The 14,538-nt window shown below is 37.6% G+C and overlaps 1 protein-coding gene across 5 annotated transcripts in view; it reads left to right on the forward strand.

Moving 5' to 3' along the window:
* The first annotated feature begins 4,938 nt into the window (after nucleotides 1-4,938).
* Nucleotides 4,939-14,538, forward strand: part of LOC122824302 (collagen alpha-1(XVIII) chain-like) — a 57,878-nt gene continuing 48,278 nt past the window's right edge. For 3 of the 5 annotated variants that reach the window (XM_044104734.1, XM_044104736.1, XM_044104735.1), the window contains exons 1-2: nucleotides 4,940-5,189; nucleotides 5,280-5,359. In XM_044104734.1, the coding sequence (XP_043960669.1) occupies nucleotides 5,179-5,189; nucleotides 5,280-5,359 (91 nt within the window). In that variant the 5' untranslated portion in view covers nucleotides 4,940-5,178. Of the gene's footprint in view, nucleotides 5,190-5,279; nucleotides 5,360-14,538 lie in introns of all 5 variants that reach the window. The other 2 variants (XM_044104739.1, XM_044104737.1) reach the window with 2 other exon arrangements.

Consider the following 14,538-nt stretch of genomic DNA (forward strand, 5'->3'; position numbering starts at 1 on the left):
TCTGTTACAAAAATGAGCTGGAAGTCGAATGAGCCCACATCTGTAGGTCAGATTAACAGCTTATTCACCCTGAAGGTAACCCCTTAATTATTCCTCAAGTATTCTTGTGAATAACACATAGAGGCACCTTAAATACCACATGAATAACTCCATTATTACTTTGCTACTATCACTGTTGCTGCTGTAGTTACCTTATAAATGCCCCTTAAATACTCTGATCTGTAGTTACCCTCCTAGCTGTCCATATAACTGTAACATTGTATTTAATTGGAAAAGACGACTGTAATTGACTGGTCAAGGTTTCGCTAACGTTCAAAACTAAGTCCAGTGAATTTTTGGGTGCAAAGTGAATTACAAAGTTGATTTTAATTCAATAAATTAACGAGATGTAACTTATTTCTTTGATGTAGTTGTAATATTAAGAGCAATTATTAGCTGTTTTTTTGGCATCGGCAAACTTGAAACTGCACAATGAGTGAGTCATTTGTTCATCATCTTAACGCTTTGCCTTAGAGTGTAGCTTTGCATATGATTGTGATTGTTTTACTGAAAAAGTGAGCAAAATATCACTGCTTTCTATATTTTCTGTTGGAACAGAGAAACAAATAAAAGCAGGGGTCAGGAACAATTAAGCTCAGTTTTAATGAAAACTAAATAAATTTGAGATAACTAGTTTGCATATTTTTTAAAAGTAAGGAGAAGTGACTGGGTGCATACTGGTGAAGTGAAGTATGCTTATTAAATGGGCCGTCATGTTTTGGACTGCCTTACTTTCCTCTCCAAGCTGCAGCTGCAGCGTTGCGCTGGATGAATGAACAATACCTGGCTACTGCAGAAACCTCCACTGACTGTTCCATTACAGCCTACACGCCCTCATTCACTTTACAGTTCTTGGGAAAATCTTAACACTTTAAGACACCAAAGCTCAGTCCTTTGCAAACTTCATGCCGTCAGGAAGCGTTGGGTGTCAGTTCAGAGGACAAACAGTTTCAGTCAGGCTGCCAGGAACAAAAGCGGTAATGTTTATCTCTTAGCTCGACTGTCAGGAAATTTATGACAAACTTGTACCAGCAGCGTTTTTAATTATTCAAGATGAGTGTAGCTAACCACAATTTTGTTTCGTGTATCCCATTCTGAAAAAAAGCTTTTTAGTCAAAGAATCACAAAAGGGATTTTTTACGATGAAGGAAGCCAGTAAAACGAGTTTAGACAATTAAACAACTTGTCCGTTTTTGATTGAAATTGCTTGACATAAAATGTAAAATAGAAAAGTACCAAGAAGTTCTTTGGAAAAGCTGCTGGGTTATGATAATCACCACCTTAAAAGTGCCTTTGCTTCTGCTTGAATTCCTGCACCGCCAGCAGATGATTTTGCTTTTGTTCCTCCGTTTTGATGTCGGCTCGGTCTGCTTTCTCACAGCCGTCAGCTGAAAAGCAAGGACGATCTGTGACTCACACTGCCGAGCCCTGAGACGGGACCCCTTTTATTCTGTTGCCACCCACAGGCTCAAATCCTTTGCACTTCCTCGTTTGCATTGGTGTTTTCTTTGCAAAGAAACTCCAACCTGTTTCTGTTGTGTCTTGTTCTCACCACAAAGACTTGTTCCCCCGTTTTAATTCTTAAAAGTAGAGATTTTGCAATTCTTGGTTCCATCCAAGGTATGAAACTTTTATATAAAAAGAAATGAGACGCATAATATGTAGAAAGTTCAATCTCCTCTCCCTCCTCCCGTTGCTATTATTAATATCTAAAGAAATGCACAGCTCCCGGTTGAAAACAACCAATCAGAGCCAAGAGGAGAGTCTTGGATCTGTCATTGATGCTACTGGAAGAGAAACGACGTACTCTTCCAGGAAAACAGTTTGATTTGGTGATCAGCGCAAACAGAAAAATATTTTCTGGGTTTCAAAAGTTGAAAAGCTTCAACTTCTGAAATGTCCTTGTTTTTTTTGTTGTTGTTTCTTTTGTTTTGTTTTTAGAAAATTTCAGATTAATCCCAAAATTTCAGTTTTTTTTCCTAACAAATTTATGACTAGAAACTCAGACATTTCTGGGGGGTTTTCTAGAAGACTTCTGCAATTAATTCCAAAAATACTTTTTTTTTTTTTTCCTAGCAAATTTACGACTTTAGAAAGTTGGAAATCAAAAAGTTTTTTCTAGAAAATTTCTGAGAGTAATCCCAATGATTTTTATGAATTCCTCTGATCTTTCTCTATTAAATTACAACAATAGAAACTCAGAAATTTCAAAGTTTTTTTCTGGAAAAAACTTTGAGATTAATCCCAAATTTTATTGATTTTTTTTAAAATTATTTTTACTGAAATTTTCCCTGCCTTTTTTATTTATTTTTTATATCTACAACTATGACCCAACATACCTACGCCAAACATAAGAAAAACTGCTTTTTTTAAAATCCACTAACCTGTTAAAACATCAACCACCTTTTTGCAAAGAATATGCAGAATTTGCACAACACAAAACTAATTTTGTGGACACCAAAAGCTTTCAGAATGAAGCTGAGAACTACCGATGCGGTAAGCATCATTTCCCATTCAGCTTTGCCTTTAGAGAGCCATTTGTCAGAGGCAGTGAGGTACCAGCAATCACTGGAATGTCAGTAGATAGCAGTAGTGGTCAGGCTGCAGGATGTCAGCGAAGACCGATGCCGTCTCTTCAACAGCGTCGCTCATGAACTGTGGTGACTCCTATCCGTCTGAGCTGTCAGAGACCAGGTTCGAACACATCCTTATCTGTCCTCCACTCTGCCTCTCTGCCTGCTGCTGAGGTTTTCCCTACATTCCCAGGCAGATCCCATTTGGCACCAGTGAAATGCAAACTTTAGCTGCTGAGTTTCAAACCCCAAAACTTCATTTTATCAAATTGAATGTCTCCAATTTAAAACAAAACTATAAGCAATTTATGATTATTTTTATTTTTTTTCCCACCAGGGGGTCCTTCTTGTGGGCTCTAGTGTCCCTTATACAACAGTAGGCTGACAGGAAAGGGGGAGGGAGAGGGGGGAAGACATGCGGCAAATGTCGTCTGGTCCGGGAATCGAACCCGCGACGGCCACGTCGAGGACTGAAGGCCTCCAAACGTGGGGCGCGCTGCCCTCTACGCCACCAGAGCACGCCCTATAAGCAATTTATAAGATGTCTCTCTTTTGTTGGTCTACTTCGTTCTCAATACAAGTCAATTTGAGCGTTTTTGTTGATTGCAGGTTGTAGTGATTTCAGATTTCAGATTTGGGGAATCACTTTAAATGGCTGGTTGTTCACCTCCAAACTAGCTGCTGTGAACAGACCTGTGAAGGCAGGAAAAGAGACATCAGTCCTGTTCTGTTTGTCTGAAGTTCAGTCATGGGGAGGAAAATGTTTCCATGAGAAGCCCTGCAGTCATGGGAAAAGCTAAACAGACACCATGACTCAGTACCGTGTAGAAGAACCTTTAGTTTGAAGTAGTTCTTTAATGCAAGACATCATCAGTTTTCACATCATGGCGGAAGAATTTTTGCCGACTTTTCTTGACCACATTGTTCCAGTTCATTGAGGTTTGTTGGTGTTCGCTTTCTTAGGTCCCACCACAGCATGTCAGTCAGACTGAGCTCTGGTCTGGATCATTAAAACACTTATTTTCCCTCACTTTTGACCATTATGTTATAGATTTACTGCTTTATTTAGGGCGCTTTCCTGTTGGTCATCCAGTTTGGGTCGGACATCTGACAGATGACTCCATTTCCTCTAAGATGCTTTCATAGACAAAAGAGTGTATTATATTTACAGCTCTGTAAGAAATGAAAAGCCCACTGCACTGAACCCATTGAAAACCTCCTGGTTGTTCCACCAAATGTTAATTTCTGAACTCTTCCTGAGTTTAAACATTAGTATTGTGGTTTCTAAATTAACATGAACTTGTTTTTTTTTTTTTTTGTCTTTTTTTTTTTTGCATTATTTGAGGTCTGAAAGCACTGCTTCTTTTTTGTTATTTTGACCATTTCTCATTTTCTGGAAATAAATACTAAAGTTTTGCTTGGAATGTTTGGAGACATGTTGTCAGTACCTCAAAGAATAAAAGTTCATAAAATGTTCATTTTACTAAAGCATATTCCTATAAAGAGTAAAATCAGAGAAACTAATCATTTTAAGTGGGCTTTTGATTTTTTCCAGAACTGTAATTTGCTTTTTATTTATTTTTTTGCCAGAATTGGTGTTTTACATTAAGGAACAACATCAGCATTACAGAGGACATTGTTCTTAACTTAATAATTTGTTCTGCTAGATTTTTGTGAGCGTAAGAAATGGTATTTTGGTATGAATGAGTTGTTCCTGTTCTGTGCTTTTTTTGTGTTACAAAGAGAAACAGAAGAAAAAAATAAATATTGTTGCGAATGGAAATGATCAAGCTCATTTGAATCTATCATGTGATTAATTGGTTTACTGTTTATCCAGGCTTAATCAAATGTCTTATGGTACATTTAAACCCCAAAAAGTATGTTTTTCTAGCATTTTTTCAAATGCTACAAAGTCTAGCATTTGGTCAATCACCATATAAGGTTTCTATCATAAGAAGCTAGCAGATCTAAGCTAAATCTTTTTTTTTTTTTCATTTTTAAGTCCATATTTTTTATTTGGGAAACTCCTGCATATGTTTCAGCGAGCTGCAGTTCCCATGCTTATTCAGTGTAGGAGTTTGCACTGGATATACACCTCATCAAAAATGCTTCTGATGTTGCAAACATCAAGTGTTCTTCCCACAACAAGCCAAGGCCACACAAGGAAAAAACAAAAAAGGTTTGCAAGCTCCGGTGAAGTGAGAGAAACCGCACCGGTGAAAGGAGGAGCAGGAAGACCGTGGGAGGAGGGCTGGCTCAACCGGAGTGTGTTCATTTGTATCTGGGGCTGTGAAGTCTGAGGGGAGGGCTGCATTAGAAAGCGGCGGTCCGTAGAGAAACAGGGAGGGGGGAGTCGGGTTTCAGACCCAGTCCCGATGCACTGAAGCTGCCTTTGTTTGACTGGGAACCAGAGGGAGAGCAAGAGTGAGGAGGAGGAGAAGAAGAAGAAGTTTTTAGCTTGGAGGGAGTGAAAGAGCGACAGAGTGGGCTCCATCTCTCCCTCTGTCACCACCAAATAAATGAAAAGGGAAACATTAGTGTGGATTTAAGCTCCCCTTCAGTGAAGATGGCTTCATGGTAAATGAAACGCGGCATATTTTCTGGGAATAAGTTGATTTGAAATGCCGTTGGTTGGTTTTCTCACTCTCTGGATGTGCTTTTGTGCAGCATTCCTCCCTGGTTCTTTGGATTATCTCTCCTCGCTCTCCTGTGCTGCCATCACTCCTCTGCCTATCAGCTGCTGGACGGTATGTGCACTCTCTCTGCTACTGGAAAAAGTTCTCATTTTACCCTGCTGCTGGAAAAACTACAGATTCAAAAGTTTGCTTTTGTAAAAATGTGCAACTTGGCTTTACTGTTTTGTTTGTGCTTTGGAACTGGAATTGGTACTATGTACATTTATATTACAGAAGAATTACAGAAAAGCATGCAAAGGTGTCAGTTTACAAAAATTCAGATTTTTATTGCCTAATCTCACCAAAAACTCAGTTTCCCTTCTCTGAAACCGCCTCATGTATTTTTAATGGAAGGTGTTAAAGCTTTCTGCAAGTCTTGGGTGGTTTGAAGGCACAGATCATTTAGAGAGATTTAGAGATCTCTGAGGATCCAAATTTGGACTGGTTTTACACTCACTGCACAAAGCAAAGATTTGCAATGGAAAATAAGTGTGTGGATGGTAAAACAAAGCCTTCATCAAGCTCTGGAAAGTTTGGACTTCATAGGTTGGAGCTTCAGCCCTGACAGCAGGGTGAATGAAGAAACACCTTTCAGTGCGGCTGTGTTACGAGGGTTTTAATTATTTATGAACTGATGTGTTTCTCCATACTCCTGAGAATTTGAACTTCACTGCTTTAAACCCAACACCCTGACAACGGAGTGTGTGACGACATTCCTGGCAGAGATGTTTTGATAATGTGCTCATGGACTTTTTATGTTAAAAAATCTGTAATCTACTGCTTTTAATGAGATGTTTAAAGGAGCAGTTTTAAGTAAAATCTGCTTTTTTTCAGCTTTACATCATGTTATTCCCTCATCAAAAACAAATCTTTGATTCTTTCATGCATGTTTGAGAAGTCTTTTAATCTCCATGGCAACCATTCAGCTGTGCAAAACGTCTGGGAGGACATAGCCCCGCCTTCAAGGACACAGCTCCTCCTCGGAGCTGCAGTTTCTGAGCTTCCACCTCACACAGCAGCCCTCCCACACTCAGTTCCTACAGACTAGCCAGCAGCAATTAGCAAAGACCTGGTGGAACTGCGCATCTTCTGAGCTCATTATAGGAGCTGCTTCTCAGTAAAACACTGATAAAAACATTTTTAAAGGTTTAGTAGAGAAGCCATGAAGTTTCGATAAGAGCAGGAGTTTTTAAAGAGACAGAGGTCCAATTTCCAGGCTTTAAACAATGAAGTTAAGTTATATTTGATATATATAGCATTTTTATAACAACTATAGTTGACGTAGTTTCTTGATTATGCCATAAAGTAGCACTATGTGCCTGGAAAACATAATACTGCCACTTCAAGAGTTCTTCTGCAGGATGCTGGAACTCAAGCTTCAGAAAGTTTTCTGCAAACTTGGAGTGTGCGTTGAAATCCCTGTTGACTCTTTTGGTTTAATCTGGTTTTAATTATTTTCCCAGCTCCTGCTTTCAGAGTGTTTTCACAGCTTAAGACACGTTTTCAAACCTCGAGCGGTTGATCACTTCAACATGTTCCCAATTAAGATTGAAAGAAGCTCACATTTGCTTTCCCACTGCAATAGCGAAACCCTACAATGAGCTTCATTGTGTGATTAAGGCTGGAGAAGATGATGCTGAGTCCATCATGGCTAATACGCCGTCATCACTTTCATCAGCATTCTGGAATCCACGTCGACATTTTGTGGTTTTTGTTTTTTTTGTTCGGCTATTTTGACCTCAGACCTCTGATGTCACAGAAGCACCATTGTCCAGAACTAGTCAGATGATTGTAGGGTCTCATTAGTCGATGGAGATTAACCGTCCATCTGATATTTTTTACAAAGCACCACTCAGGCTGGAGCTTTCCACAACTGAAGTAAAGAAAACTTTGGCTTAAATTATGAGATGATTGGAATATGATCTCTAGAAAGAGATTTTGTTCTGTTAAAGCTACAAAACTTAATGCATTTCATATTGCATACAGTGGTAGAGTACTCAAACTTAAGTATTTTTACTTAAGTACTTTATTTGTACTTAAGTAAAAATACAAATAAAGACTAAATGTCCTCTAGTAAAACTAAGTACTTGCTCTTAAATATGCTTAGATTATTGAAGGTAAAAGTGGTTTCTGAATGTATTCGCTAATACAATGGTGTAGAAAATAATTAAGTTTGTGTACTGTATGTGTTTTTCCTTTAATACATCAATAATGTTGTGCAATTTTAATGAACAATCCTGCAGATTGTTTTTATTGTTTACCATATGTGACACTTGGACTTGTTCTGTGCATCATAATGTCAAGGATAACCTGCAGAGCTAAATGCAATTTAGCTAAACCAGTTCGTTATTTTAACAGCAGTAAGCACATTCTAGTAAATAAAATTTTAATTTCTCAGCTGCATTTTCAAAAGAAAGTTGTTGTTTTTTTAAACTGCTTGAAATTAATTTTCCCACGAACCAAGAAGGAAACTTAGTCTCTCTGGTCATATGACCCCGAAACCGAGCTGCTTTCTAGCTTTAAAAATTCACTGCCCATAACCCTAACGGTGAAACACGGTGGTGATAGCATCATGCTGTGGGCACATGGCTGTAAAAATGTTTGCCAGGCTCTGTAGTTGTATGTAAAGTTGCAGTGTAAGACCTCAGGGTCCAGTTTCCGTCTCTACAGATGTTGGGTTGGAGCGGTGGCTCCACTGTCAGGCTGTTTGTCTGTTTGCCATTTTTATAATCCACCGCCATGAATCCAATGTTTCTTCAAGACGGAGAGGGAGAGAAAAAAAACGAAGTGTGTGTTTGTGTGTTGGAGTATGCAGGCTGGTTTGCCAGAGAAGGCACCAGGGACAAATATTTCCAGGCTACATGCTGTAAATACTCCTAAAAACAGAGCTGTCACCACAGCAACATTCCCATTTCTGGGCTTGATTTTTGAGAAGAAGGTGGTGTAATGATTTCCCTTTGTTGGGAAAAAGAGCAAGTAGTTTCCTACAAGTTCGCCTGTTAGCAGCTTATCCTGCAGGACTTTTTCCCTGAAAGCTGTGGCTTTAATTTTGACCCAAATGTACAACAACTCCATTCAGACAGCACTGCTACATGTCTGATTTTGCTGAGTTTATTAGGAAATCAAATGATCAATTACGCATGAAGTTTGGAAAAACCAGCAACAAATAAAGAATAAACATATGGAAATAATATATTTACAAGAGAATAAAGCTTTTAATTGGTATGTACAATCCAAAAATGTATATGGTGGATGTTTTTGCAGTTTGGTGTCAACATGAGCCCTTATAAAAAAATAAAATCACTTGTTTATGGGAAACCGTAAAAGCGTCCCGGTGCGTTGAATCTCCATTAATGCATACATACACACCTACACTGGCCAAACGCATAAGCAACAACGGTGATGCTCTACACATGGTAATTATTTCCAAATGATGATGATGATAATTATCTGGGACACCGAGGGCGCTGTTGGTTTGTGGGGAAAATGAAAAAGATGTTGCAGTTGTTGATGTTGAGGTGGTTACCCTTAACTGATGAATGGAGACTGATGAGACCATTATGATGTGTATAATGAGGAAACTGTGTGTGTGTGTGTGTGTGTGTGTGTGTGTGTGTGTGCAGTGGAGGGCCTTCATGTCATTTTATAAGTAACGTACCTCATCTAATGCCCAGATGTCTTGCAAAAGAGTGACTCAGGGTATTTGTTTTGCTTTCAACAGTATCCTAACTGCAGTCGACTGCAGTCTGAGTTAGCTCAGTCAGAAGAAATGCAGAGAATTTGTCACCATGAGAACTCATAGTATTTCCCAAATTAATCAAACACAGGTAACTTGTTACAAATGGAAAAGAAAGATTGTCCCACTGCTTCCAATTTGCTTGAAGGAATGATGCAGCCACAATATGTTAAATATACATAAAAAATTAGCACTGCACAGCAGGCCTTCCCCTTGTGCCTGTTGTCTGTCTCACCCAGTGGAGCAGGAACGGATATTGACCCCAATAACACAAACACCTTCAAATGTACAAAGAAATGGTCCTTTTCGTTTTGAAACAAAGTTTTTAATCTAAAGTCAAGTCAAAAGTAAATAAATGGGGTCATTGATGCTATTTGTGCTGATGAAATTCTGTTTTCACCACTGCAATGCTTATAGTATAAATATGATCTAAAGGTTTAAAACTAAACTTTTTGATTCATAGTGACAAATAACTTTGGCAGCACCAATGTTGCTCAATTAAGAGGCTCTAATTCTGTCTGATTTGAACTCTGAATAGTAAGTCAGGAACAACTAACTAAACTGATTAACTTAAGTGAAAATGAAATGCTGATGTGCACATCTTTCAGATCATTAGGCTCATTTTTTTGTACCAATTTTTCCATTCCAACAAATTTTAGACCTCTCCAATTATTGTGATGGTTCTAAAGATGATATTGTGAGATATTGTGAGAGTGATCTGGTCAACCTGAGACTATTCTGATCTAAAATCGGGGATAGTCAGCATGTTGGATTGTAGCATGTGGGTTGACAAATGAGACAAGCGCAGTCTGCTGAATGACACATGTAACCAATCAGAAAGCAAAATGATGGACACATGAATGGGAATACAAAATACAAAAGGCAAAACAAAGTCACCAGATGTCTTTTGTATTGTTTTTTTCTGTTAAAACTCGTCTTCAAACCATTTCTTCTTCCTTGTTGGCCATGTTTGTTTACACTGAACCCGCGCTGGATCTTGAGAGGTTTTAAGAGAGTTCCTGTCTGATATGAGTGAAATCTGTCAGTGTGTGGTGTGTTGGATTTGCTGTAAATCACTCATGATTGAGGAGTAATGGAGCAAACATAGTCATGTTTAAGACGAGCAGGTCAAAGTACCATGTTTGAATTAAGGCAAAACTAACTTACAGGTAACTTTTCAGCAAAATGTAGGAGCTTATTTTAAGTCAATAGTTTCTCAATTGGTAGATTATTATATGGTAAGACATTTTCCCCATGTTAAAAGTGAAGTAATCTGACAGTGGAACTAGTACTTTTTTATCAATATTAAGGAACATTTGACTTAAAACAAGCTCCTTTATCTTGCTGAAAAGTTACTTGCAAGTTGGTTTGTCTTATCTCAGGTGTAATAAGATATTTGAACCAGAAACTTGACCAAAAATAGTTGCTAAGATTTTATTTTTGCAGTGTGAGAACCACATAATGTGTGTTTTTAAAACCCTGTGAACTGAGCATTAATGCATTTCATAAAAATTAAGGGTATCAATAAATATGATGCTGGGTGATTTTGTAAGATACAAAAAATCTAAACATTTTTCTTTCTCCTCTGTATGAACTTCCTGAAATGAAAAGTTGGATTTTTATAGTTTGCGTCTGTGTAAGATTTATGCTGCAGCAGTAAAAGCTGAATTTATTTCCAGGCTTTTTGCAAAGGGACACCAATCACCATGGAGGGTAATTTAATGCTAAGAGTTTAACTACTTCTAAGGCTTGTTATCAATTCTTTAGTAGCCTGTAAATCACTCATAATTCAGGAGTAATGGAGCAAAGATAATCATGTTTAAGACGAGCAGATCAAAACACCCTGAAGAGTAGAGCTGGGAAACATGTCTGTGGTCATTTACATTAAAATCATGCATATCCAGTATTGGTTATCATATAATGTTTATTTTAAAATGGATCTTTCTGCAGTGTAAACGGAGGTTTGTGAGACAGAATTTGGATGCATCAATGAGACATTTTTGAGACTGATTAACTTTTAAAAGTTTTAAAATGAGAGCAGTCTGCTGCCGTTAGCTTTGCTGTCAAGTTACTTTGAGATGCCGATCTGGCATAAAGTGGAAGATTTGGGATTTTGGTGTTTTTGGCCGTTAATGTCAGAGTTGAGTCCAGAAGTTTGCATACGCTGAATAGAAAGATGCATCTCTGTTTTCTCACACTTTGCAGTTAATCCAGACACAATAATAAGAGAATATATCAGATTTATTTATTAATGTCTTCAAAACCAGAATTTTCTGTACATTTTCTCACTTTTTGTTGACTTTCCTTTGAACTGTATGACCTTGGACAAACGTTCTGGGTTTCCTTCCACAAGTTTCTCACAGTTCTGACCCATTCCTCGTAACAGAACTGGTACAACCAGGTCAGGTTTGGAGTTTGCCTCCCCTAACGTCTCTATTAGTTTGAGTTCAGGACACCAAAACATGGACTTTGTTGCCCTTAAGGCACTTTTTAACCACTTTCAAGGTTATTGTCCATTTGGAAAAGTTTTACTTTCTGGCTATTGTCATTACTGTAGATGTTGCTTCAATTTTTCTACATAATGTCCTTTCCTTTCTTCTTTCCTTTCCAGCAAAAAATTAAAACAGAAACTGATGTTCCTGCCAACTTGAAGCAGTTTTTGGTTCTTTGATATTCGGGTTTGAATCATTTCACTGTTCATCTGTTTGCTTGAGGAAGGTTTGCAGATGTTGTTGTTTCTTTGCTTTTGTTGTGACAACTTGCAGTTCAGTCTTGGATTTTAGTCTTCTTGTCATAAAACAGACCAACACTGCTGACCTTCTTGAACTGTGGTAATAAGTTCATAATGGGATTTACATCACCTGGTTTGGGGCAGTGGAAACCACAAAGCAAAAAGTAATAAGTTATAGAAAGTTTACTTGCTGATTATCTGTTTTAGACTAGTTTGTTATTGTTAACAAAAGTTCTTCCCATTAAACAGCTGAAAACACTGCATTAATTGCAGTTATCAATAGAGTTCTCGGTAAAAGATTCGGCAGTTTTGTGCTGACTAGATTTAGGGGAAAAAAGTGTTTCCATTCTCGTCCATGTGGTCATGATTGTTTTTTGGCAGCGGTTTTGATGTAGGTCATCTGGAAAGCTGGCCTGCAGAGTCGAATCCAGAGAAAAAGTCCAACTATGATTTCATGAATAAGCAACAATTTAAGAAAAAAAGAAAGCCACTCGGGGGTTTTATAGGCTGAATTTCCCCCTGGGTGCTTGTTTCCATCCTCACTTCATGACATAATACACAACTGAGTCAGAATCTCTCCAGTTTCCACACGAAACGGTGCAGGTTTTAAAGGAAAACGCGTCACATCGACCTGAACTCTGAGCACAGGAAGCTGAGAGGTTACCATGACAACCAAAAATGTTTGCTAACGCTAAGAAAGTGGAATCAGATGTTTCCTAATGTCTCTTTGTTTTACAAACTTTAATTTTCATGTCAAACGTGAAATTCATAACAAATCATATAGGATCTCTTAAAGTTTGTTTATAATAAAACATCTTTCAAGTCAAAATGTCCATAAAATGCAAATCAGCTCTTTTAAATGTTTCTTTAATGCAGAGTTCAGTCATGTTTTCTGCTCAAATGATTCCCTTTTAGAGCTTATTAAATTCATATTTAATAATATTCCCTTGACAATTTTTTTCTTTTTGTCTTTAAGAGTCAAACAATTGTGGTTGTTGACTTTCTTGAGTCGACAAGCTCAAACTACATCAATATGTTTAGTATTTGTGTATTTAGGCACAACATTTAGAGCTATTATTTTTTCCCCACCACAAAACAAACAAAGATCTATTAGCATAAAAGTCAACATGTGTTTTCTATCTAAACTTTGGCAATTCACTTATCTAAATGCTAAACATCTTGTTAGACTATTTTGTTGTTTAAATTGCTGTAAAGTTACTTGTAAGTTAGTTTAGTTTTATTTAAAATATAGTAAGATATTTGCATCAGAAACTGGACCAAAATACTTGTGTTTTTGCAGAGAAACCTGTAAGAAAATAGACTTTTTTTGATACTTTTCAGTGGGAATGTACCAATGAAACCCCACACAGAGGTGAAATCTGATCAATTATGTTGATTTTTACAAGAAAACCAACATGACTAAAAATGCTGATACCTGCTTCTCAGTGACAAAATGATCTAAAATGTATAAACCAATCACATCAAACACGAATAGCCAAACTTGTCCTGGACAGGAAGAAGTCAATATTTTAGTAGATGGAGCCAGTTTGACAGATGTCTACTCAAAAGCATGAAACCAGACGACAAACGCAGGATGTGGTAATTATAGGAAGGTTGGCGCATAGAGGTTAAAGGTTTGACGCCACATGTCGCCCTGACCTCTTTTTTGTTTGACCTAAAACTCTTGTAGGTGGTCGTAAAGGGATCAGAGGAAACCCTGCGACTCGTAAAAGCTTCATGCGTTAAATGGTTGTTGTGCTGAATCTGTAAATTCTCTTCTCTTTTTATCATAACATCCATAAACAAGTCAAAACTTGGACCATCAAAGAGTTTTCCTTCTAAAAGCAGCTTTTTTTTTTTTACAGGATGCTGCTTTCATCTCCTGAGCTTTTGAAATTAACTCACCTCAAAAACAGAAAGTCTAGTCTCTAGTGAAAATATCTTAGTACATTTGAAATAAGACAAAACTAACTTAGAGGTAACCTCTCAGCAAGATATGCAAGCTTGTTTTCAATAAATAATTCTTCAAAAGTTGGGGAAGAAGTACTTGTTCCTTTGGCAGATTATATCCCTTGTAAGAGTTTTGCCTTTTTAAAAGTGAAATAATCTGCCAGTAAAAAGTAGTTTTTCATTAATATTAAGAATTCACTTACTTAAAACAAACTCAGCACCTAGTTGAAAGGTTACGTGTAAGTTAGTTTTGTCTTGTTTTATACCAAAATGTTTGCACTACAAATTAGACCAAAGATACTTGGTAAGATTTCGTGTTTTCGCAGTGACAGACTGGCGTCAAACCTGTGTTTCTCTGTGAAAACAACAAAATTGCTGACTAAAGACTCTTTATAGACTTTACATCAAAAGATACCAGTAGCTTAACTTGGCGCTGGTATTTCTTACTCCCAGATGAGTAATCCAACCAACGTTCCTGATCTCTTGAAGGTTTTCTTTCCACAATAAGCATTCTGTTTCCAAGCTGTGAATTTGCTGCACATGTACATTCCTCCTTAAAGAAAAACTGGTTATAGATTTGATCTTGTGACATTCTTTTCCTTCGCCGCCATCCATCCAGTGTTTTCGTTCGTGATCAAATGCCTGCTGAGAGAGAAATAAGTCCCAGACCAGATGGAACAATGCATCTGGGGGGAAAATGTGTCAAAAGGCAAAGGACTGCTGAGTGAAGAGTGAAGTGGAGGGAATGAGAGCAAAGTTGGTGGTGATGCAGCATCTACAGTCAGACTATCTTTATCCATTAACATTTTTATTTACTTACAATCACCAAGCAAT

Source organism: Gambusia affinis, linkage group LG21, assembly GCF_019740435.1.
Source record: "Gambusia affinis linkage group LG21, SWU_Gaff_1.0, whole genome shotgun sequence".
NCBI lineage: Eukaryota > Metazoa > Chordata > Actinopteri > Cyprinodontiformes > Poeciliidae > Gambusia > Gambusia affinis.